The 24,502-nt window shown below is 36.2% G+C and overlaps 1 protein-coding gene across 6 annotated transcripts in view; it reads right to left on the bottom strand.

The window, feature by feature from the left end:
- DOCK9 (dedicator of cytokinesis 9) overlaps positions 1–24,502 on the bottom strand; it is a 116,791-nt gene that overhangs the window by 25,618 nt on the left and 66,671 nt on the right. For 5 of the 6 annotated variants that reach the window (XM_070944091.1, XM_070944090.1, XM_070944093.1 and 2 more), the window contains exons 23-37: positions 24,239–24,328; positions 22,050–22,165; positions 20,811–20,880; positions 20,583–20,708; positions 20,116–20,187; positions 19,447–19,593; positions 17,863–17,946; positions 15,466–15,577; positions 12,868–13,046; positions 10,700–10,816; positions 10,464–10,584; positions 9,700–9,833; positions 6,245–6,359; positions 5,191–5,257; positions 2,160–2,207 (exon numbers count right to left, since the gene is read on the bottom strand). In XM_070944091.1, the coding sequence (XP_070800192.1) occupies positions 2,160–2,207; positions 5,191–5,257; positions 6,245–6,359; positions 9,700–9,833; positions 10,464–10,584; positions 10,700–10,816; positions 12,868–13,046; positions 15,466–15,577; positions 17,863–17,946; positions 19,447–19,593; positions 20,116–20,187; positions 20,583–20,708; positions 20,811–20,880; positions 22,050–22,165; positions 24,239–24,328 (1,598 nt within the window). The remainder of the gene's footprint in view (positions 1–2,159; positions 2,208–5,190; positions 5,258–6,244; positions 6,360–9,699; positions 9,834–10,463; positions 10,585–10,699; positions 10,817–12,867; positions 13,047–15,465; positions 15,578–17,862; positions 17,947–19,446; positions 19,594–20,115; positions 20,188–20,582; positions 20,709–20,810; positions 20,881–22,049; positions 22,166–24,238; positions 24,329–24,502) is intronic. The other variant, XM_070944092.1, reaches the window with a different exon arrangement.

Genomic DNA, 24,502 nt, shown 5'->3' with positions numbered 1-24,502 from the left:
TCGGAGTTAGCAATCAGTACAGACTAACCTCCTAGTGTGTACCACCACCAGAGCTGACAAGAAATGAAAACCAATACCAGAATTACACACTTCTCTGTTACTCTTAACTATAGGGTGTGTAAATATTGCATGCAATTTCTTTGCTAATACATTCCTTTGGTGCATTTCAATGTGTAGAGTTAATATTTGTTTGTGAATTTCTTTCAACCCCATAAAATCAGAAACATGCATGTTTTTAATTTTAATTTCAATTTTATCACATGCTGTCTGGATGATATATTTTCTGTGCAATAGCCATTATTGAAATTAAATAAACTAATTTTTTTCCTTTTTGCAATACAAGAACAAATCAAGGGAAAGATAGATTGAATTCACAGAAATTATCATTATATTTTAATACAGATAGTCCTCAACTTACAACCATAATTGAGCCCAAAATTTATGTTGTTAATGAGACATTAGTTAAGTGAGTTTTGTCCCATTTTACAGACCTCTCTTGTCACAGTTGTTAAGTGAATCGCTGCAGTTGGTAAATTAGTAACTCAATTGTTAAGTAAATCTGGCTTCCCCATTGACTTTGCTTGTCTGAAGGTTGCAAAAGGTGATCATGTGACTCCAGAACATTGCAACCATCATAAGGATGAACCAGTTGCCAAGCATCTGAATTTTGGTCACATGATCAAAAATGGGGATGTTACAAAGGTTGTAAGTGTGAAAAATGGTCATAAGTCACTTTTAGTGCTGTTGTAACTTTAAATGCTCACTAAATGAACTGTTGTAAATTGAGGACTACCTGTATACAATATGATAATGCAATAATTACAGTGATTTGAGTCCACTGTGTTCTCACCCCGAATTTTATCAGCACAAACATTTACAGACCCAATTTTCACAATCAGGAAGTATGAAGTCTGAATGCAAATCTATTATCTTGAACTTACAACTTGAGATTGCAGGTGAAAGCTCTAGTGTTGGAAACCAGAAATTATTTATTTATTATTAAATTTATATGCTGCCCATCTCAATATTCAAAGCGGCTTACAATACTAGAATGTAAATGATGGGTACCCTAAACATGCTCCATGTATATTTCTTGGATGGTGTACACCTGCAATCTGAAGTAATAATGCTACTTTGGCATCTCTGCAATTTTATAAAAACAGACTTATGAAGCTAACAAACATAACTGAAAGAGACCCAGTATTTATTAAACCCAGTGTTTATTTTCAAATAATAATTAACTTCAGAAAACAGTAAATTCTTGCATCTTTATTCTTCCTCACACTTCTAAGAAATTGATATTTGTGTAAAGAAAAAGAAAAAAAATCAGCAAAAATTCAGATAGGATTGTTTTAAATGTATTTTGAGCACAAGAAATGAAAAAAAAAAAAGAAAAAAAAAGAAAGCAATACATGTTTGTATTTAGTATATCCAAACTAAGTCTTTAGAAAGTGGAGTGTGCCCTCTGCAGTATCACTGTCAGTACCACCACTTCCCAGTTGGATGACAACAAATGAGATGGTAGGAGATTGGATCTGAGAGAAAATCCATGCTTCATTGAGTAAAGGGGTATTTCCATTACTTCTGAAGAAGACTGTGGTGTGCCCCCTGTTCAAGAAGCTGTTGTTCAATCCAATTGTTTTGGGCAACTTTTGACGTGTCTGCAAGTAACAGGTTCATTCCAAATTATCCAAGGAGGCTACTTTTTCAACATTAAAATGTTCTACTATTTTATTTAATTAATTAAGTAAATTGATATCAAAGTATAAAATATCAGCCTTAACAGTGGTCAGGAATGGGAGACACACATATGATGATTCTCTCATACTTCCTAAAGTGCCAGGAGAATACATAAAGCAGAATGAACAATTTAATGCAGGTGCCAAATACTGTATTTGGCTACTTTCCTTAGCCAAATATTCTGTAATTTTTACAGCTACAATAATAATTAACAAAAAATTCAGTGGCATCAAAAAAAATGTCAAGGTGGAACCGAAATGCATTCAGTAGCTACAGATAACATGTTAGATAACTAAGTCTAATTACTTACCTCTTTCTTGATATGCACTTTTCCAAATGTTAGATGGATATTAGTCAATCATCAAGATTTTAAAGCATTCTGTTGCAATAAAATAACACACTTGACTTATACACATTACCTGGCAATGTATCGCTTCCCCATGTACTGAAATTGATGCAAGCATACTCTGAAAGAAGACAGTAAGAATTATTATAGATGTTATCTTCCAATATTAAATGCTAGCCATATACTATAATAAGAATGCTTTATTTTTGGGCTGATGGAAGGAATCAGGTACAAAAATGAGATACATTTCATTTGGTCTTCATCAGAGCTTTCCTTGTTATTATTATTATTATTCTTTAGGGATGACTGAATGGATGAATTCACTATTTTAGGTTTCTGAATTATGACTTTTTATATTCTTGCAAGATTTCCTATAGACACTTCTAGAATTATAATAAGCTTAGTGATTATTAAAATAATAATATTAAGCTGGGTTTCAATAAAATGTTCAGGATACTTTATACCTACATAAAATTACAATAAAAAGAGGTGTTGGCCTAAATCAGTGTTTCCCAAACTTGACCCTTTGAAGATGTATGGACTTCAGCTCCCAGAATTCCTCAACCAGGCATACTGGCTGGGGAATTCTGGGAGTTGAAGTCCATGCATCTTAAAATAGCCAAGTTTGGGAAACACTGGCCTAAATGAAATTAAAGGGGATCAGCAAAATGAATTTCAAATTGAATTTCAGAAGGACATAGGCTAAAGGAGATTTATCATGGAAGCATAATGGAAAACCCCAAAATATAAGATCAAAATGGCAATGGCTCAGAGTAGAGAGCAAAGAAGTCACCCTGATTTAATTTAGTTAGATCTGGTTAACTATCCACAAACTGTGCTAATGTTAGAGCCAATAATAAGGGATAGATCATATGCTATCTCTTGAATTTGAGATTATCTCCGCATGTACAGTTGCAAGAAAAAGTATGTGAACCCCTTGGGATTACGTGGAGTTTTGCATGAATTGATCATAAAATGTGCTCTGAACTTCATCTAAGTCACAACAATAGAAAAACACAGTCTGCTTAAAATAATACTACACAAACATTAGATGTTGCCATGGTTTAATTGAACATAACATGTAAACATTCACAGTGCAGGGAGGAAAAAGTATGTGAACCTTTGGATTTAATAACTGGTTGACCCTCCTTTGGCAGCAATAACTTCAACCAAACGTTTCCTGTAGTTGCAGATCAGACCTGCACAACGATCTGGAGTAATTTTGGACCACTCCTCTTCACAAAACTGTTTCAGTGTAGCAATATTCTTGGGATGTCTGGTGTGAATCGCTCTCTTAAGGTCATGCCACAGCATTTCAATCGGGATGAGGTCAGGACTCTGACTGGGCCACTCCAGAAGGCGTATTCTGTGCTGTTGAAGCCATTTTTTTTGTTGAATTACTTGTATGCTTTGGGTCATTGTCCTGTTGCATCACCCATCCTCTGCGGAGCTTCAGTTGGCGGACAGATGGTCGTACGTTTTCCTGCAAAATGTCTTGATAAACTCTGGAATTCATTTTCCCATCAATGACAACAATCCGTCCAGGCCCTGAGGCAGCAAAGCAGCCCCAAACCATGATGCTCCCTCCGCCATGTTTTACAGTGGGGATGAGGTTTTGATGTTGGTGTGCTGTGCCTTTTTTCTCCACACATAGTATTGTGTGTTCTTCCCAAACAACTCAATTTTGGTTTCATCTGTCCACAGTATATTTTGCCAGTAGTGCTGTGGAACATCCAGGTGCTCTTTTGCAAACTTCAAACGTGCTGCAATATTTTTTTTGGACAGCAATGGCTTCCTCCGTGGTGTCTTCCCATGTACTCCATTCTTGTTTAATGTTTTCCTTATTGTAGATGTGTCAACAAAAATGTTAGCATGTGCCAGAGATTTCTGTAGGTCTTTAGCTGACACTCCAGGATTCTTCTTTACCTCATGAAGCATTCTGCGCTGTGCTCTTGCAGTCATTTTTACAGGACGACCACGCCTAGGGAGAGTAGCAACAGTGCTAAACTTTCTCCATTTGTAGACAGTCTGTCTTACCGTGGACACATGAACATCAAGGCTTTTGAAGATACTTTTGTAACCCTTTTCAGCTTCATGCAAGTCAACAATTCTTGATCGTAGGTCTTCTGAGAGCTCTTTTCTGCGAGGCATGGTTCACATCAGACAGTGCTTCTTGAAACCAGTAACCCCAAAACAGGTGTGTGTTTTTAAAGGGCAGGACAGCTGTCAGCAACACATCCAATATCATCACACTGATTGGAGTCAAGATTGGCTCACTCCTGGCTCCAATTAGCTCTTGGAGAAGTCATTAGGCTAGGGGCTCACATATTTTTTCCTCCCTGCACTGTGAATGTTTACATGTTATGTTCAATTAAACCATGGCAACATCTAATGTTGTATAGTATTATTTTAAGCAGACTGTGTTTTTCTATTGTTGTGACTTAGATAAAGTTCAGAGCACATTTTATGACCAATTCATGCAAAACTCCACGTAATCCCAAAGGGTTCACATACTTTTTCTTGCAACTGTAGATACTTTTATAACTGAAATGTTTATGATATTACAACATCATACACAATATTTAGAGAGTCAGTTTGGTATAGTAGTTAAGGTATCGGGCTAGAAACCAGAGACCGTGAGTTCTAGTCCCACCTTAGACCCAAAGAAAGTTGGATAACCTTGGGCCAGTCACTCACTCTCAGCCCTAGAAAGGAGGTAATGGTAAATCGTTTATGAAAAACCTTGCCAAGGAAACTGTAAGGACATGTCCAGGCAGTCTTCAAGAATAGGACACAAATTAACAGAAATAGAAATAGCACTTAAGACTTATATACCACTTCACAGTGCTTTTACAGCCCTCTCTAAGCAGTTTACAGAGTCAGCATATTGCCCCCAACAATCTGGGTCTTTATTTTACTGACATCAGAAGGATGGAAGGCTGAGTCAACTTTGAGCCAGTGAGACTTGCAGTCAGCAGAATTAGCCTGCAATACTGCATTCTAACCACCACACCACCAAAAAAATACAATGTTTATCTTGAAATTTACATGTAAGATTTAGACTGTGCTGCTAATAGGGTAACTATATGGTATTTTAAACTTACTCTGAAATAGTAAAAAAATCCATAAGTTCTGGTGTTGAAGCCTTGTTCCAATACGTAAACAAAGCATCTACAAAGTACAAGAAATTAAACTGTAATTAGAGCAATTTTTTTAGATTTAAGGAGCTAAAACGTAGCTATAATTCTGCTACACAATGTGAATCCTCCATTAAAAGCACTTACTAATCAATTCTGAGTATGTATGTACAATATAGATACCTTTACTGAACAGTTAAGAATCAAATTCAAAATCTTCTCCAGAAACAAATTGAGTTTCTGTTCTACAGAAGACTGAGCAGAATTTATTACTGATTGACCGAGACCACCAGTACTCAGAAAGTTTTAGACTTGAGGTTGACAATAATATGAAGTTAAATAAATCCGTTTCTGAGTACCGGTGGTTTTGATCAATCAGTAATAAGTTATTATTAAATTATTCAAAGTACCGTAGAGTGGATATTCATGGAGTAATTATCATTATACTTATGTAGGAATACATATAAGTAGTGTTGGGGACTGTATGGAACATAGTTATAATAGTGACAGAACTGTTAATTTTGATCTTGAGAATAAATTTCCATGGGGAATATAGTCTATGGACGTCCCATGGATATCCTTGAATCTGATTACCCTCAGCAACAGAACTCAAGTAGAATAATGGAGACCAATCACTGATGCAAACTGCTGCTTTCCTAAATGAATAGGCTTGAACCATACTTTACACACAGTAGATGTGCTACTAAAACATCTTGTTATTTTGGTGCTGAGGAATTAGTCACTCCAAATCTTCAAATTCTGCACTGCAATTGACCTGGAAGTAACTGGTACCAAAAATGAGGTTGAAACAGTACTAAAGAAATAAGTAACACATCAACACATTTGTGTGTGTGCGTGCATGCGCATGTGCATTACAGTGGCTAAAAAAATTGAGATAATATGAGTAACTTAGCACTGGGCATGTGCAGAGTTATAAGGATCCTTTCTTGCCCCAAACAGCTAATACAGTTATCCAAAAGGTTACTCCAAATGTATTATGAAACATTTAAGTTCCCTTTACCGTCTGTCATGCTTTTTAAAACATGAAGGAAGCACATCAGTAAACTCCTTATCTCAGCTTGATCAAGTTTATCACAACGAACAACAGAACTTCCTGAAATGCAAGCCTGCTGGTTCTGAAAAACAAGGCATTTAACATAAAAAAATAATGCAAGCATCCCAATCTCTCAAAAAGAAGACACAATTGTATTCTAACACTCATATGAGAACAGTACAGATGATTACAAAATTCAGCATACCAAAAAATCAGACAAAACTGAATTTTATGTTTACAGGTTTCCTACATCAAACTTCCTTAAATATGATATTTATAATGATATAAATATGTGATTGTATTTAATAATGTGAGCAAGCTTTTCTGGGTCATTTCCTACATTTGCAAGGCTGGAAGCATCCATCTATCATCTAGCCTTTCGATGCTCTTTCATATAAAATTCCAGATTTTTAATATTACCTTTGTATTTATTTTATTCATTTGTTAAAGCAATTTTTCTTTCTCCACAATCCTGTAAAGCTGAGAAAGACTGACTGGCAGAAAGTCACCCCCAAAAAAGATGGACTTGAACCAGGAGTTCTCATTCACCACTTTAATCACTGGCCTTCTAAAAAAAGTGCTTGCTTTAAAAAATAATCAAGGAATTTTCTTCCCTACACTTTATAAAAGAACATAGTTAGAAGGGACCCTAGAGGTCTTCTAGTCCTACCAGTCAAGCAGAAGACCCTATACTATTCCAGTCAAGTGGCTGTCCAGTCTCTTCCTAAAAGCCTCCAGTGATGAAGCACCCACTGTGATGAAGCACCCACAACTTCTGAAGGCAAGCCATTCTACTGGTTAATTGTTCTCACTGTTAGGAAATTTCTCTTTAGTTCTAGGCTGCTTCTCTCCTTGATTAGTTTCCATCTATTGCTTCTTGTCTTGCCTTCGGAAATTGCTTTGGAAAATAGGTTGAGCCCCTCTTCTTTCTGGCAGCCCTTCAAATATTGGAGCACTGCTGTCATGTCACCCCTAGTCCTTCTTTTTCCTGAACTAGACAAATCCAATTCCTGCAACCGTTCTTCATATGTCTTAGCCTCCATCCCCCTAATCATCTCTGTTGCTCTTTTCTGCACTCTTTTCAGAGTCTTTTTATAATATGGTGACCAAAACTGGATGCAAGATGCAGTGTGGTCTTACTAAGGCTTTTATAAAGCAGTACTTCATGTGATATTGATTCTAATCCTTTGGTTAATAGAATCAAGATCAACTTATATAGCATTTTTCTCTATCTCAAAGAATCAAGGCACACAGGAGAGACTGATATATCTAAGAGGATGAATGCCAATCTGACCCAAAGACTAACAATTCCCTACCCGTAATCTATAGATCGAGCCATAACTCAATGTTTATGTATTTCATATGTAAGACAAACCATGAGTTGTTAATTTTGAATTGCATATTTCAGTTGCAAAACCAGAAATATATACACACAAAATACCAGTCAGTGCAGGATAGAATTAGACAAAACAAAGCACAGCAAACATGAAGAACAGAAAGAATCCATCACAATTATTCACAAACATTGTAAGAAGTAAGATTTACTTCAGTAGGTAACTCAGAATATCTGACAGAGATGTTCACAACACAGTATAAAAACTTGCATCATGCAAGATAAAGACAGTTTGACAAAATCCAGTTCGAGCACATATATGCTTCAATTAACCTTTATTTGTCTCCCCTCATAAATTTGAATTTATTTCAATTTGGATTATCTTTGTCTTCAGTGATTATTTTTTTACTCTATCATTGTTCCGATATATTTATTTTTATTATGTTTTTATTGATGTTGTATACTGTCCAGAATGTTGAGTGAATTGGGGAAAAGTTTCATTATATTTAAACAAATACATTAATTTTTCTTTTTATCTTGAGGATGAAATTATGCTTCTGAGGTAACCACACAGTCTCATTTCTCTATGCTGTAATCACTTCTTACTATATTTGGTGCTGGAAGAAAACTGTGTCCTCCATCTTGCACCAACTGGAGAAATTTAACTTAAATATATCAAGAGGTAAGTTAAAAACACCAAAGAGGCTATAAGATCAATTAGTAAACCTAACTACCACTCTGAAAACATACTAAATAAAAAACATTTTAAAAGTTTGAAACTCTTAATACTACAGTCAATTGTTTCACATTAGAAATTAATCCATTAGCAAGAATAGATTTAATGACAATTTTTTCATTTGCTAGAAGCAGTTTTAAAAAGATATTTTAAAATATAATTTTGTTTTATTTACATTTCCGTATACGATTTTTTTAAATTTACATTTCCATATACATACATATATATGGTGTTGTTTATTGATTATTTGAGCTATTTTCTCTTTTAAAAATCTGCTTCAGTAGTATAGCAAAATTGTCAGGACTCACTGCACTCTTACAGTCAAACCAACCAAATCAACCAACCAACCACACAAAAAAAAACCCAAATTCTACTTGTAATGGAAGAGTTGCATGACAATTTCTCTCTGGTAAGGACAGAGCTGTCAGTACTGAAAAATCCACCGTGACCCGTTTTTTCTTGGATGATAAATAGCGCTCTTCTACTCCACTTTTATACACTGCAGATGAAGAATGTCTCCTGAGAGGTTTTTCCCTCTGCCACAAGGCAGGTCAAGGAAAAAATTGATTAAACCATTGTTTTTTTTAGCATACAAGAATTCAGTCCTAATGCTAAAAGTAAAATGCCAATTAAAGGATAACTGTATATTGTACTATATCAATCAAAATATGCTTAGGCAATCGATCTGTAATATTTAATGACTAGAGTTGTGCTACTGAAGACTTAATAAATATTTTATTAAAAAGGTAAAAATACCTTTTTAACTATGTTGACACTTTTTAAAAACACGTTGTTCCTCTTGCAAGGTTTTTAGAATTAAGACAGAAATATGCCACACACACAAACTAAAGGGATTGGTTACAATATATTGTAAATGTAATATTTTTCCAAATGAAAATTTACTTAAATTTGTATAAGACTGTGTAACTGTAGCATACACAGCATCTTATTTATGACAGAAACGAAGCAGTTAGCCTCTCTCCTTGGCAGAAACTATTTATTTAATTATTTCAATCTAATTGGCCACCCCAGCTCAATTTAATGACTTTATTTATTAAATTTAGATACTGCCCATCTCACTCCCAGAGTGACTTGGGCATCTAACAATGTTGAATGAAAATGTAAAAAATGGGGGGGGACCCCAACATGCATAGAAACAGCAGCTGAGTTAACAACACACCTAACAGTCAGAAGTCAACATAACCAAGGTACAGGCTCAGCCATCCCTCCTGACTTCCCAATTCGATGACAAATCCTTGTTTGTATGAAAGGCTGACTGTCCTGACACTTGTAATAGAACAAGAAGATGCTGTGTATTTTGTTAATACGTACAAATGCATTAAAAGTTCATACCTTGTCTAGTGAATTGTTCTTTTCACCATGTTTTTCTGGGAGACTGTTTCCTGAGTCTGTACTTATAAGAGAACCTCTCGAATCTGCATTCCTCACATAATTAACATTAGGAGTGGAACAAGTATATGGGGGTGCTGAATAATGAAATGTACACAAAAGGGATGTGTTACAGTCTCAACTGATGAAGAAAAGTATTCTAGAGAAACAGAAATTCCAAAAATATTTTTTTTCACAGTGACATATTTTCTATCATCTCCTGTACCCAGTCTAGCAATACCCACACAAGATTTACTTGACTTAACATTTTCCTCAGTCATTCACCAAGTTAGGGATAAACAGTTGACCTGTGCCTACTTCTATGTATGTTGAAATAGGGATGAGGGGAGTATCAGGGTTAGGTGTGTATTTAATACTAATGAGTAACATTGGGATTATCAATAGAAGAAACAGAACCTCATAACGACACGGCTCCATTTTCAGTAATGGAAGTTATTGCTTCATTTTTACTTTTAGGATTTGAAATCAAATAGTTATATGTCCCATTTTCTCCTGCCAAATACTTGATTTCAACCTCATCATCAAGTGAAGAAATAAATTAGCCTCCTAGAGAGTCAAATGTGGCCCTAGTCACAGCAATATGAGAATTTAAGATGTCACATCCCAACTTCAGTCATTATAAATATTGATTTGGTTTCTCATAAGCATATATGTTGCAAGTCACTAAAAGCTATATTTAAAAGTTTCTGAATTCCGTATATGGTTACCAATGCCTGATATAGCACCAAACAAATCTTTCTGAAGGCTGCTGTCAAGGGCATTCACAGATTTTTGTGGCGTCATCAATGGATTTGCAGCTGGTAAATTAAGTGATTCATCCTTTGCACCCTGTTAAAAAAATGCAAAACATTTTTTCATCCTTTGATATGGTTAATTTTTATATTAAAGAGATATTTGCACACTGGGATATATGATGGTTTTATTTAAAAAAATATATGCTTACACTGCTAGAAGCATTGATAGGGAAGGGTGAAATATCCTTGACATCAATTCGATGAACATTTTCTATCAGTAGACCAAATATTGGCAGATACAAGGTAGCTATCCTTGCTTGATGACTCTGTAAAAGAATATTTAAGTTCATTATTAAACCAAAGTAAAAGCACATTAAATGTCCATAAATTTGATCAGATGTCTTTCAGTTTTAAGTTGTTCATTTAGTTATAACCATCCGGGTTTTGATGTTTAGCATTGAGAATCTACATGAATGCATAGTTACCAGAGAAGGATTTTAAATTAAATTCACAGATGTATTCTCTCTCGGTTCCTTGATACCAGTAGCCAATCTGATTAAATGCTTTAAGAGCTCAACACATTTCCAATTCCTAACATCTGTGAGATTCAAGTAACTTGGAATGCTGAAGTGATAGCATTTTCCAGATGCGGGAAAGAGAGTTGCTAATTATTCAATGGCCTGAGGAAAAGCAGTACAAAAATTCTATCCAAATTTAAGTTTAAAGAGTACAGATAAAACTGTGTTTAGTATTCTTCTAGAGCAAATCACAGGCTTAAAGTTTACTCAATTATTGGATTACTTTGTAAATAAATATTATATTGTCTGTTCATAATAAATTCTTCTATGAGAATCCATAAAAGTTAAAATTTCATGAGTAATTTGTGCTCTCATTTTATTATGTACTTATTTATTTATTAAATTTCTTTGTTGCCTATCTCACTGTGGGACTACTCTAGGCAGCTTATAAAAGTAATAGAAAGGAAGAAAAGGAAAGGAGTGCAAATAGAACAGAAGTTAAAAAAAACCCAACAAAATAAATTATGACAAAGAAATACAATGAGAATCCATCAATATTATATTACTCCCTCTTCCCCAATTTCTATCACCAAATAAAAAGCATAAATATATGTAAGCATATTAAAGAAAATAAATCAACAAATTATAAACAAACTGAATAATTTTCAGCAATGTTTTTTATGGAATAAATAAGTATTCTCTAAATCCTGAAATAATTTGGGGGCACTATTAGGGCCAATTTGATTGCTTTGTAAATGCCTTCTGATAATCTACTGTCTAAAATAAATGATTTTGTTTTAAATGAAAATTCCAGAAATGTATGACACTTTGATTACTTTTCAGATATTTATATTCCTCTGTAAATGTATAGGGCTACTCTTTTATTGTTGTGTCTTGTACTTCGGACAGCAATACACTAGATATTAAAACCAATCAGCTCTTTCTCCCTCATTGTATAGTGTTATCAATTTATCGATACTGGAAACGAATCAGGATGTTACAGGTTTAGAAAGATCTCCCCAAGGACTAGACCCGTGATGGTGAACCTATGGCACACGTGCCACAGGTGGCACGCGGAGCCATATTGGTGGGCACGCGAGCTCAGCTCTGGCATGCTGATTTTCAGCCTTCTGGGCCCAACAGTCGGCAAACAGGCCATTTCCAGCCTCTGGAGGGCCTCCAGTGGGGGGGAGGCCGTTTTCGCCCTCCCCAGGCTCCTAGAAAGGCTCTGGAGCCTGGGGAGAGTGAATAACGGGTCTACCGGGCCCACTGTGCCATCACGTGCCAAAAGCAGGGGGAGCATGGGAAGGTCGCATGCACATGTGTGGGGGGCGGGGCGCATAGAATTATGGGTGTCGGCACACGCGCATGACCCCCCCGCACTCCCCCCGCTTTTGGCATGTGATGGCAAAAAGATTAGCCATCACTGGACTAGACCATAAATATTTCAAGATTTTGAATACCATAACATTGAAAGTTTAAATTTTAAGATCTGGGATTCTATTTCAAATTGAAAGGACAGCAAATTTAGTCTGGTAAGAACTAAAGGCAAAATATTTTCTAATAGTCATTTCCAGACGGAAAATGATATAAGGGCACAAGAAGAGGTTTGGACATTCTGTAAGCCTCCTACTAAGTACAATGTTTAAATCACAGTAGCGCAGATCTACTATATATACTTTATATAGTGAGTGGAGAAGCCAATAGTGCCTATAACATCTTTACCATTAGAACACAACAGTACCTGGAATTAGATCATGTGTAAAAACTTCTGTGAATTCTCAATGTAATTAGAATCTTCTGTACGTAAAGATATTAATAATTAACTTTCAAAGTAAACATTTTGGCAATCTGCTTACCTTTAAAGCGTATCTGTCATCAAAAGAATGTTTTATCATTAGATTCTTCAAAACTCCAATTGCAATTTGTCGTATCTCTCTGAATTCTTGCAATGCATTTCCCACCTCTCTGAGAAGCAGTCCCACCAAAAAGTGATGCTTGCAGAAGTCATCCGATAAGGAGTAGTCCAGCTGAAGATCTGAAATCAAGCATCACACAGTTTTATTTTATTTCTATGCTGGTCTTCCTCTTAGATGAGTCCAGAAAGGCTGAATGGGTACAAAAGAAGACTGAAAAATCATTCACAATAAATTCATCAATGCCTATAAACACAGACACATACACACACAGCCCATTTAAAAAAATGACATAATTTTAGAGAAAGAGAAAACCGGATAAATAACAATTTTCATATGACCTCTGGTAAGTTTAAATAGCTGTAAGTGAATCTTTGTCTGCTGGGTGGGGGGGGGGGTCATCGCTGCATCTGGGAGTTTATCATCTTTGGTCCTGGATAGGATTGCACTATCCTAGACAAGTTATGGTGAACATTTTAGGCACTGAGTGCCCAAAGTGCGTGTGCATGTCCAAACTTCAAGGTGCAGGTGCATGTGCATGCGCACTCCACACATGCGCGAGCACCCCACGCATGCATCTGTGCCCTTCCCAAACTGCAAGGCACAGGTGCACATCTGCCCCCCCCACATGCACACCTGCCCCCCGTGAATGTGTGCTCACCCCCCATGCATGCCCCGCACATGCGCGGCAGAGACCTGAAGATCAGCTGGCCAGCGGGAGGTGCCCGTGAATGCATGGCAGAGACCTGAAACAGAGCTGGGGCAATGGCACATGTGCCCACAGAGAGGACTCTGTGTGCCACCTCTGGCACGCGTGCCATAGGTTTGCCACCACTGCCCTAGACAGACCCAGTGCGTAATCTGGAGATGTTCTTCTGCTCAAACAGCAGGTGATAGTTGTAGCTAGGAGGACCTTTCCTCAACTTGGCATTGTGTGCCAGTTACACCACTTGCATATATTCTCACAGGCTCAAGGTTGATTCAGCCTTCCATCCTTCCAAGGTCAGTAAATTGTTAGGAGCAATATGCTGACTCTATAAACCGCTTAGAGAGGACTGTGAAGGCACTGTGAAGTGGTATATACCGTATTTTTCGGAGTATAAGATGCACTTTCCCCTCCTCCTAAGAGGCTGAAAATTTGGGTGCATCTTCTACTCCGAATGTAGTTTTTCGAAGCTTTTTTTTCAGCCCTAACGAGGTGCTAGCTAGCGAGTGAAGTGATCTGGCTTTGTCTGCTCCCTCTGACTCTCAGTTGTGCTTTAGAAGCTTTTTTTCAGCCCTAACGAGGGGATAGCAAGTGAAGCCATCTCTGTGCTTTGCCTGCTTTTCTCATTGCTTCTCTCTCCAAAGATCAGTTGTGCTTTAGAAGCTGTTTTTTATCCCGAAGCGCTCAAACCCAGCAAACTAATGTGCTGAAGCTGACCAGACTAAGGATGCTAGCCAGATGAATACCTGGTAGGCAGATTTTTTTTTCCTATTTTCCTTCCCCAAAACTAAGCTGCGTCTTATACTCCAAAAATACAGGTAAATCTGAGTGCTATTGCTGTATTACAAACCAGGAATATCAGCATCCGAAAAAGCTAGGTGTCCGTAGATATATTTTCTTACAAATAGCTGAAGTTTGAATATCTCTTCAGAACTGGTCTGGAATCAGGCGGTGCCAAAGAGGAAATAAATAAACTAATAGTTTTAAGGTTTCCCAATGCAACACAAGAACCTGTTAAGATACACAGGCTTGAAGCACAATGGATCACAGGGAATTATTTGTGCACTTCTTCAGAACCAGCTTTATCAAAACCAGATGTAATAAAAAAAAAGTAGAACTACTACTAGCTGGTTTACTACTACTAACTAGTTACTAATCCCTCGGATACGGTTGCATGTGTGAAACCTGTAAAAAATGGGTAGAACTTCAATTACACCATACTGGCTGTCATGTTGAATTTTTTGACCACACCCTGTGATATCCCTGACTTCTAGGTTCCCTAGCAAATGCTACAATAAAGAACATTCTGCATTTTATTTTTTTCAGTTTATTGCAATATATTTATGCATTTTCATTTTGTTTCTGGTGAAGGCCGATATGTCATGTTTTAAATGTTTCTTTTAATAAACTTTAGCATGACTCAAGCATGAAATTCCCACATTTGCTTTTCTATATACATTATTATCATTTCTAAAATCAAAGTTTAGGATTGGGAAACACACTTCCCACCTACCTCCAGGAACATCATACGACTCCACTGTAAGGAAAGCTAATTCAAAGAAAAAAAAGAAGCAAAGATAGACAAAAACTAGCATATTGTCGTTCACTCCCCTCAGGCCTAACAAAGAAAATAAGAAACTGAATTACATATTAAATTACCTATGTATTTTTACTTTATCATTGTACTGCCTACAGAACTGAAGCAGGAAGAAGAACTAATTATATTTATTGGAGTACAGAATTCCAATGTATATTTCTTAGGATATAAAGGATTTTTTAAAGATATGTTTACTCTTTTAGGAATCTCAATTTAGCTACCTCAAATATAAATTTACCTTGATATCTTTGAATCCTGCCTGTTCCAAATGGCATAGGAAGATTTAAAGGAATGTAGTGTTCGTGATTGCATACTGCTCGGAGAAATTCAAATTTGAATTCAAAAAGAGCCTGTAAAACATGTTATTGTTATAAGTTATGATCTAGTAGATATTAATCAAAAAAGGCAAGGAAATTAATCTTTACATCACTGGCTCAATATTCTAGATATAAGCAAAGCAATGGCTATATGTCCAATATATATAATCTTAAAAAATTGAATGGATGTAAACACCTGCATATAAACACAATAATTATGGATTATTTGCCCATTCTTGATTCATTTTCTATTTCTGCTGCAGTTGCATAGATTGTGCACCAAGTATATTAACAGCAACTTCTAATAATTTCTGAAACTGGTTCAAATCAAGTTATGAATAGATTTTGCAATTTTATATTTTGCCAGTGGATGGCAATATACAATGATATTTATTTTCTAACACAAAAAATGAAAAAAAGCCTCATCATCTAATAATTGATTTAAAGTAAAAATCCCATCATCTGTTAAAATCTTTCATATAACAGGTTTCTAAAATTAACTTTTTGGTCTGGATTACTGCATTGTATCAATATAGTATTAGAAAAAGGACCAAGGCAATTTTGCAGAACTAGCATGCCACAATTTAGTCTCATATATTACATTTTAACCCCTAACAATTAACTAAATCTGATATAGATGTGAATAGACCAAAAATATCCCATAAAGCAGGGGTCCCCAACCCACGGGCTGAAGTTTAATTATCCTTGCTGGTCATAGTATTCTGAATAAACAAGTTTTTTTTCCTGATTAGGGAGGGAAGGTATATTGTGGACACTGTCAATTAAACAATTCCCACTGGTGGGGGTCCAGGAAGAGAGCCTCCTCTGTTGTTGCCCTGCCCTTTGGAACATTCTCTCACCAGAGGTGAGGTGGGTCCCCAATCTCTAAAGACCACCTGGGACTCACAGAAGAGCACATAGCCATGAGGCTGGTTAGCATCCTGAAGAACTACTCCACCTTTTAATTACCATATTTTTCAAACTATAAGACACATCGGTGTATGAGACACACCAAGATTTCAAAGAGGTAAGTAAGAAAAAAAGGATTTTGCCCTCTCTGGCCGCCAGGAGCACTCTGCAGGCCTCCCATACCCTCTGCGCACCCTGTTTTTTGCATAAACAGAGGCGTTTATGCCCTCCCCAGCCCCTAGGAGCACTCTGCAGGCCTCCCAAACCCTCTGCGCACCCTGTTTTTGCAAAAAACAGTCCAATTTTTCGCAAAAATGGGATGAGGGGAGTGGGGCTTCGGGAGACCAAAAATGGCTGTATTTGGTGTATAAGATGCACCAACGTTTCCAACCTCTTTTAGTGGGGGGGGGAGTGCGTCTTATATTCCAAAAAATATGGTAACTTTTAATGTTGAAATTAACTATCCTTGCCTCTACTTTAAATTTTTATATTCAGTTTTTATGTTTTTAACATAAAAACAGCGCCCACAATCCCTCTGTGAGGGAGATGGGCGGTTTCTAGTTTTAATAAATAAATAGTTTTCTGGATCTACATTACATAGGAAGAATTTGCAGGTAATTGTATTAATGATATTCCTATTAAGCTCATTTGTTAAAAGTTTATTGAAAAGTTCTTAGATACCTAGTTACACTGTCTGTTGACTTTCTAACCGAAACTCAACATGTTAATATGTTGAGTATTCTTGAAGATAAGAATACTCCTATCTTGAAGATAAGAAGCCCAATTCAATTTAGTTATTGTTTAGTTACTGCAGGCTGCAACAAGTAAGAAGATTCTGTGTAGATTACATGCAGTCCTCAATTTACAACCACAATTGGACCCAAAATTCCTGTAGCTAAGTGGGAAAGTTTTTAAGTGAGTTTTGTCTCATTTTAAGACCTTTCTTGCCACAATTATTAAGTGAATCATTGCAGTTGTTAAGTTAGTAACACGGTTCTGTGAATCTGGTTTCCCCATTGGCTTGTTAGAAGGTCGGAAAAGGTGAGCACATGACCCTGCGACATTGCCACCATCATTAATATGAGTCAGTGCCAAGAATCTGAATTTTGATCACGTGACCATGGAGAAGCTGCAATGATCATAAGTGTGAAAAATGGTCACGAATACCTTTTTTCAGTGCCATTGTAACTTTGAATGGTTACTAAATGAACTGTTGTAAATTGAGGACTACCTATACACAAGAATGACTGCAATCTCATAAAATTGGGGTTCTAAGAAGAACAAAACAACACTCTTCCCTGAATTTACAAAATGTTAACCCCATTGAAAGTTCATATATTTAAATATCCCTAAACATAATAGGAAAATACTCTCATTATCTCCCAATTCAGGAATTGTTTTTGTAGTACCTTTGGATCTCCTGGAGCAAAGAAGCTGATATAGTTGTTAATTTGCTTGAATATGAAACCTCTGTCCATAAAGGTAAAACATCTCTGCAAAAGCAAAGCAAAAACAAAATAAAACAGTCCCTGATAGTTACATTTCTTTACATTTCTTCGATATTTGGGGAAAATAAATTAGTCTAAAGGGCAAACAATAGCCAAATATTAGACCTTTTCAAAGTACATACATTTTAGATTTGTAAATCAAAATACCCTAGCTTGAATAATTCAGTTCAAGGCCACTCAGTGTTAACTAACAAATATTATTAAAAATAGAATGCACACAACTGGATGAATGCAGAATGTTTCATTGATTATAGAAAATCCTTTAATTGTATTGATCACATCATGTTGTGGGAAAATGAAAAATGAAAATCCCATGAGATTTTCATGGGAAATTTCTCATGAAAATCATGAGAAACTACAGATCAGGAACCCACATATAGCACATGGCAAAATAGACAGGCTCTGGGTTAACAAAGAAATGCAACAAGTGGAGCAGACTCTCCTTTTATTTATTCAATCTATATGCAATATATATTAAGGGAAGCTAGATTTGAAGAAGATGAACATAGTTTTAAAATTGAACAAAGAAACATCAATATCCTGCACTATGCTGATGACACTTTTTAACAGTAAAAAATGCAAAGGATCTGCAAACCCTAGAACCAGAGATGGGCTGCTGGGGGTTCGCAGGGGTTCGGGAGAACCTCTAGCTAAGATTCTGTGCAGAGAATCCCCAAATCCCGCTCCTGGCTGGCCCCTCCCACCTTGCCCCATCCCTCCCAGGAGTCCCCACGCACCCCGTTTGGATGCAGATAAGTGCAGGGCACTCGCAGAGGCTCGGGGAAAGTGAAAAACAGGCCTACCAGAGGGTCTCCAGAGCCTGTGGAGGCCATTTTCATCCTCCTGGAGGCTCAAGAAAAGCCTCCAGAGCCCGGGGAGGGCAAAAATGCCCTTCCCCGCCAACTAGGCCATGCCCACCATGGTCACGCCAACCCAGCAACCAGGCAGAGAACCCCTTGCTAAAATTTTTGAAGCCCACCCCTGCCTAGAACTCAAAATCAAAGACCATGGGGAGAAAATGGGATGAAAATTAAATATAAATTAGACCAGAACTAATGACAAGAAGTAGAACAATCAACCTTAGAATTGACAATGAAGATATTGGAGAAATGAATCACTTCTGCCTTTGTTCAACAGTGAAGGAACAAGCAGTCAAGAAACATGTTGCAGACTAGCACTTAGTAGAGTAGCCATGAAAGTGTTCGAAATTATATTCAAATGCCATGATGTGTCTCTACATACAAAAAACTGTACATGGTATTTCATGGAAGTGGAAGTTGGACATTAAAGAATAAAGGATAGGGAGAGTATTGATGCCTTTGAAATTTGGTGTTGGAGAAGACCTCTGAGAATACCACAGATAACCATTGTGAGATTCTTGTAAGCTGCCTAGTGAAATAGAAATTATTTCCCCACAAAGATAATATATCTGAGCAATTCACAGCCATTTGGAAGAACTAATGAGGACATACATACAGCACTTACTTTTATGAAGACAGCAAGGCTATAGTTTGCATTCTTTGAAGCTTCTGGGTTATCCTTATATTTCTGAGTAATGTGGGGCATCAGCATATTGACAACAGTTTCCACGGCATGATGAAACGATGCTGGAAATCTCTGATTTCTCAGCAACTAGAAACAGACAAATTAGAATTTACAAATGGGAACCCTGCAAAATTATCCTGTTCATCCATAACGTGTGCGTACAGTTTTCAATTCTGAAACAACTGCAAGAATTTGGTAGTGTTCAAAAATATTGAAATAACTTTATCTAGATATCTATGAAGCTATAAGAAATACTACTCTAAAATATTTATTCAATTAGTTTAGTAGAAGGAATAGTACTAACCACTTCTTGCAATGAAAAGTTACAGAAAATGTAAGTACAATATCAAGAGAATATTTGGAATTATAAACCAAAATAGATTATATTTCAATAAGAAAAATAGATATGTTTTTAAGTAAACAACTTCCCATTTGCTGCAGCTTTCTACAACTTACTATCTGTAGAGTACAATTCCCATCATCCTAGACAGCATTACCACTATTTTGTGGCCACTAAATGGCAGTAGGGATTAGAGACAGAGACAGACAGATCCATTTTTAAAGGTCAAAAATGGGTATTATAACCTCTTGAAGTAGCAGATCATTTACCTTTACTTTAGCATTTTCCAGTAGGTGCTGGGCCATTGATTTGATCAAAATTTCAAAAAAAAACCAGGAATACTATTGAAGAAACAAAACAGTAAGTAAAATTAGATTTTTTAAGTCTTTTTTTTCTATAACCCTTTTTTTTAATAAAGCGGCGAACATATATCCTCAATTTTCCTCACAACAACCTTATGAGATGAGTTGGATAGAGAAAAGTATCCGGCCCAAACTCACTAAGATGGCTTTCATGCCTAAAGTGAGACTATAACTCACATAATCTACTGTATATACATAATACAATTATATTAATAGGTAATATATTGTTTAGTATGTAAAAACAATATTCATTTATATCTATAACTTATATAATTGTTATTGTCAATTATTAAAATTATGAAGTGCTAAAATTCTTTTCAGATCTGAGAAACTCTTCAATTGATACAAACAAAACATCATTCTTCCTTTTATACCTTAAGCAGCTTGTTGCTTGTGAGGAAGTCAGTACATGGCTTCAAGATTGTTGTCATGGTTTTGGCAAGTTCTTCATGTACAGTTTTATATTCTGAAGCAATATAAGTTTCTCCTTTAAAAACGTACTTGGGATAAGAAAAATAAAAGAGCTTACATTTTGCAAAAAAATATTCAGAGTTACGTTAATCATGCAATTTTTAAACAAAGCACATTTATATGATTGATACCTTGACATAGGATCTCAGATAGCTATCCAATCCTTCTTCATGACACTGGGCAACCACATGAATAATAACCCTAAGTAAAATAAAGTTAACAGTAAGAAATCCTCACACTATAAATATTTTTAAAGCCAGCAATTGGCACAATACAGACAGTCCTCAGTTTACAAGCCACGGTGGCACAATAGTTAGAATTAGAATGCAGTATTGCAGGCTAATTCTGCTGACTGCCAGGGGTTCAATCCTCACCACCTCAAGGTTGACTCAGCCTTCCATCATTTCCAGGTCAGTAAAATGAGGACCCAGATTGTTGGGGGCAAAATGCTGATTCTGTAACCATTTAGAGAGGACTGTGAAGCGGTATATAAATCTAAATGCTATTGCTACAATCACAGTTGGGAACTTCCATTGTGAGTCATTTGAGGTTGTTGAGTTGAGTCGGACCCCATTTTACAACAATTTTTACAGTGGTTAAGTGAATCCAGCTTCCCCAGAGCTTCTGGAAGCAAATTCCCAGTATATGGGGGTTGTTGTGTGGTGAAGGAAAAGTCTCCTTATAAATAAGCCATAGCAAGAGTACGAGCATCTACTAAGTCTGTACTTGCTGAGCATAAAGGCTGCTGTGAAGAAGAGTCAAGTGTGAGAGGTTGGAGAAGGTTAAGGGAAGTGTGCTTTGCCCAACTCCAGTTGGTAGGCCAGCTATAGACCTACCAGAATGTAGACCATCCTGCAAATGTCCCATTTTATTAACTGTATTTCCTGTTTCTATTAAGTTTGGGTGTAATTTAAAAGTACTGGTTATTTCCTATAAAATCCTATGTGGCTTGGTTATTTCACTTCAACTCATATTGATTCACTTGAGCTATGCATACTGGAAGAAACTTTTGAGTAACTCCCATTTCCATGCAGGAGGGAGGGCAGGGGTTTGGAGGCATTAGTTTTCAGGAGAAGTGCATATACTATAGAGTAGCTCCCTCTAGATACTAGTTTGATTTTAACTCTATTAGTATTTTGGAAACTAAAACAGGGTGAAGTATATTACTCCAAAGAATTTACATTAGGTGATAGGCTGTCCATAACTGTTGCTTTTACTTTACATTAATAGTTTTATGGTTCTCTATGTGTCTGTTTTAGTCTTAAAGTTTCCTTTTTGATTTTGTTGCTGATACTTTTAATTATTTTAAACTGCCAAAATCTGGTCAATTATATTGCATAAATAAATAAATATGTTAAAACCCTTTTTACCTTGTCACATTCACTGCAACATCTTCCTGAGTTGCTCTTGTAAGAACTCTAAACAATTGGTTTAAAATAGTAGGCAGAAATGCTATCATGACATGTCCCTCCATAGCATGAAGGCTCTAGAATAAAAACAGGGACACAAAGGGACTTTGTTTCTAACATACTTATTTTCAAAACTAGATCAAGAGTCTACGGTTATAATTCTACTAAACTCCAGTTCTACCAAGACTGACAAGATTCACACCAAACTGAGAATAGTTTAAAAACAGAATACAAATTCGGCATCATAAGCAAGCCAATTTCTATGTTATTTCATAGCTTTCCAGAAGAATCAAGACAGATAAGAACAGGTAAGATGAGAAAATACTGTTTTACCTACATACTTTTACTCAAGTGATAAAACCAGAAGAAAAGCACCATGCCGCTGTACTGTTCTAATATAAGCTGAAAGATTGCTGAACAGATCTCATTAAAATTATTGTTGAGTATTTTAAACTAACCTTCTAAACAGTAAATACTCACTCCTTATTTAACAACTACTTTGGTTAGCAACCATTTGCATATACGATGGGGGTAATAAATTCATTTTCCAACCAATAAGCATTTATGATTGAATTTTGTGTGCTTGATAACAATGCATGGTGTAGTGAGAGTAAAACTAACATAGCTGCACAAGAGAACTTTATCTGAATGAGGCAGCAGCAAATAGTGATATTTGCAAGCATCTCTATCTCTGTCTTTCTATCACATATTCATTTAATGACCTGGTTGTTAGAACAGAACTTGGTTGCTAAATGAGGAGTGAATTTATTCAGCAATAGTCTTACTTTGTGTATATTATTTTATAATATGCTACAATAGAATACAATAGTATACTATAGTGTAGCATACAATAGTGTGGTTACTTTGTTGTCTATCAAATGAACTTTGCAAATCATGATTTCAAGTTAGAGCTCTAACTCCACCATATCAGTGAATCTGTTTAAAGACTGATACAGGTATACAGGTAGTCCTCGACTTACAACCACAATTGAGCCCACAATTGAGCCCAAAATTTCTGTTGTTAAGTGAGACATTTGTTAAATGCCTTTTGCTCCATTTTACAGACCTTTCTTGCCACAGTTGTTAAGTGAATCACTGCAGTTGATAAGTTAGTAACCCAGTTTTTAAATGAATCTGGCTTCCCCATTGATTTTGCTTGTCAAAAAGGTTGCAAAAGGGGATCACATGACCTTGGGACACAGCAATGGTCATAAGTATGAGTCAGTTTGCCATGCATTTGAATTTTGATCACATGATCATGGGGATGCTACAAAGGTTGTAAGTGTGAAAAATAGTCATCACTTTTTTCAATGCCGTTATAACTTTGAACAGTCACTAAATGAGCTGTTGTAAGTCGAGAACTACCTGTACATCTCTAAACCACCTTTAGCCTATCAGTCTGAAAATTAAAACTATGCTTAACATCAGCTTGATTTGGCATCATGTCTACATAGAATGGAATAAAACTATCTTCTTTCTAGGAAACCAATTTGAATTTAACAGCAAATTCAAGATAACTAGTTGCATTTTCACACCAAAGAATCTTTTATGGACCTAACACCTGCAAACATAAAGATTCGAAACATAATATTGAATAACATTGTTCCACAGCTTACTGTTATACTTTAGGAGTACACTACATAAATAACTTTTGCCATGACTAATTCTCTGCCATGAATATACAGTGCTAATTGTAGCAAAAGTTGGTTTCCATTCAATCCTGTCAATCTGGTTATGATTTATTTTGTTGTAAAGTTGTTATAAAACACATATACTGATTCCCAGAATAGTGCACAGAAACATGAGTAGGACACAATTTGCTACCCATTTTGCATGCTGGTATGACAAAGTTCTCCTTATTAATATATTTACAACCATTGTATTTTGCTCATTCCAAAGTAATTTGGTTGTTCCTAAACTACCAGGATTGGCCTGGAGAATATATATGTGTTCCCTAAGAGTTGCTACCATCCTGATGGCAAATCAGTTAATCAAGTCATCCAGACCCGAGATTGACTTAAGACTTATTTTTTTACATGTACGGTTTTGAGATTTAGTTAGTTCTTGGTTGAATGTATTTAAACAGGCTCTGATCTTCATTTGTGCCCATCTAGCGCCCATCTTTTAGTCATCTTATAACAATTTCATACCTTAAGATACTTCACGAGGTCAGCTCCTAAAGCTTGAGCGCCGGACATAGTTTTTTGACAGTAATGGAAGAAATTGTTTAAATGCTGGTCCTAGTAAAAGAAAAGTAAACTATTTATATGAAATCACTACTTCCATTTATAAAGGTCAATACAGATAAGGGGGAAATGTTTTAACTTTCAAGAACTCAACAAAATTGAAAAGCTAAAGGAACTTGGCCTTCCCTGTTGAGTTCTCATACAGCATGTAATAATGCAAGTTTATTA

The sequence above is a fragment of the Pituophis catenifer genome, unplaced genomic scaffold (genome assembly GCF_029215685.1).
Source record: "Pituophis catenifer annectens isolate HBS135680 unplaced genomic scaffold, rPitCat1.0.hap2 SCAF_4, whole genome shotgun sequence".
In the NCBI taxonomy this organism is placed as follows: domain Eukaryota; kingdom Metazoa; phylum Chordata; class Lepidosauria; order Squamata; family Colubridae; genus Pituophis; species Pituophis catenifer.
Note: the sequence above shows the minus strand (reverse complement) of the source record. Positions and strands in the feature narration are given on the sequence as shown.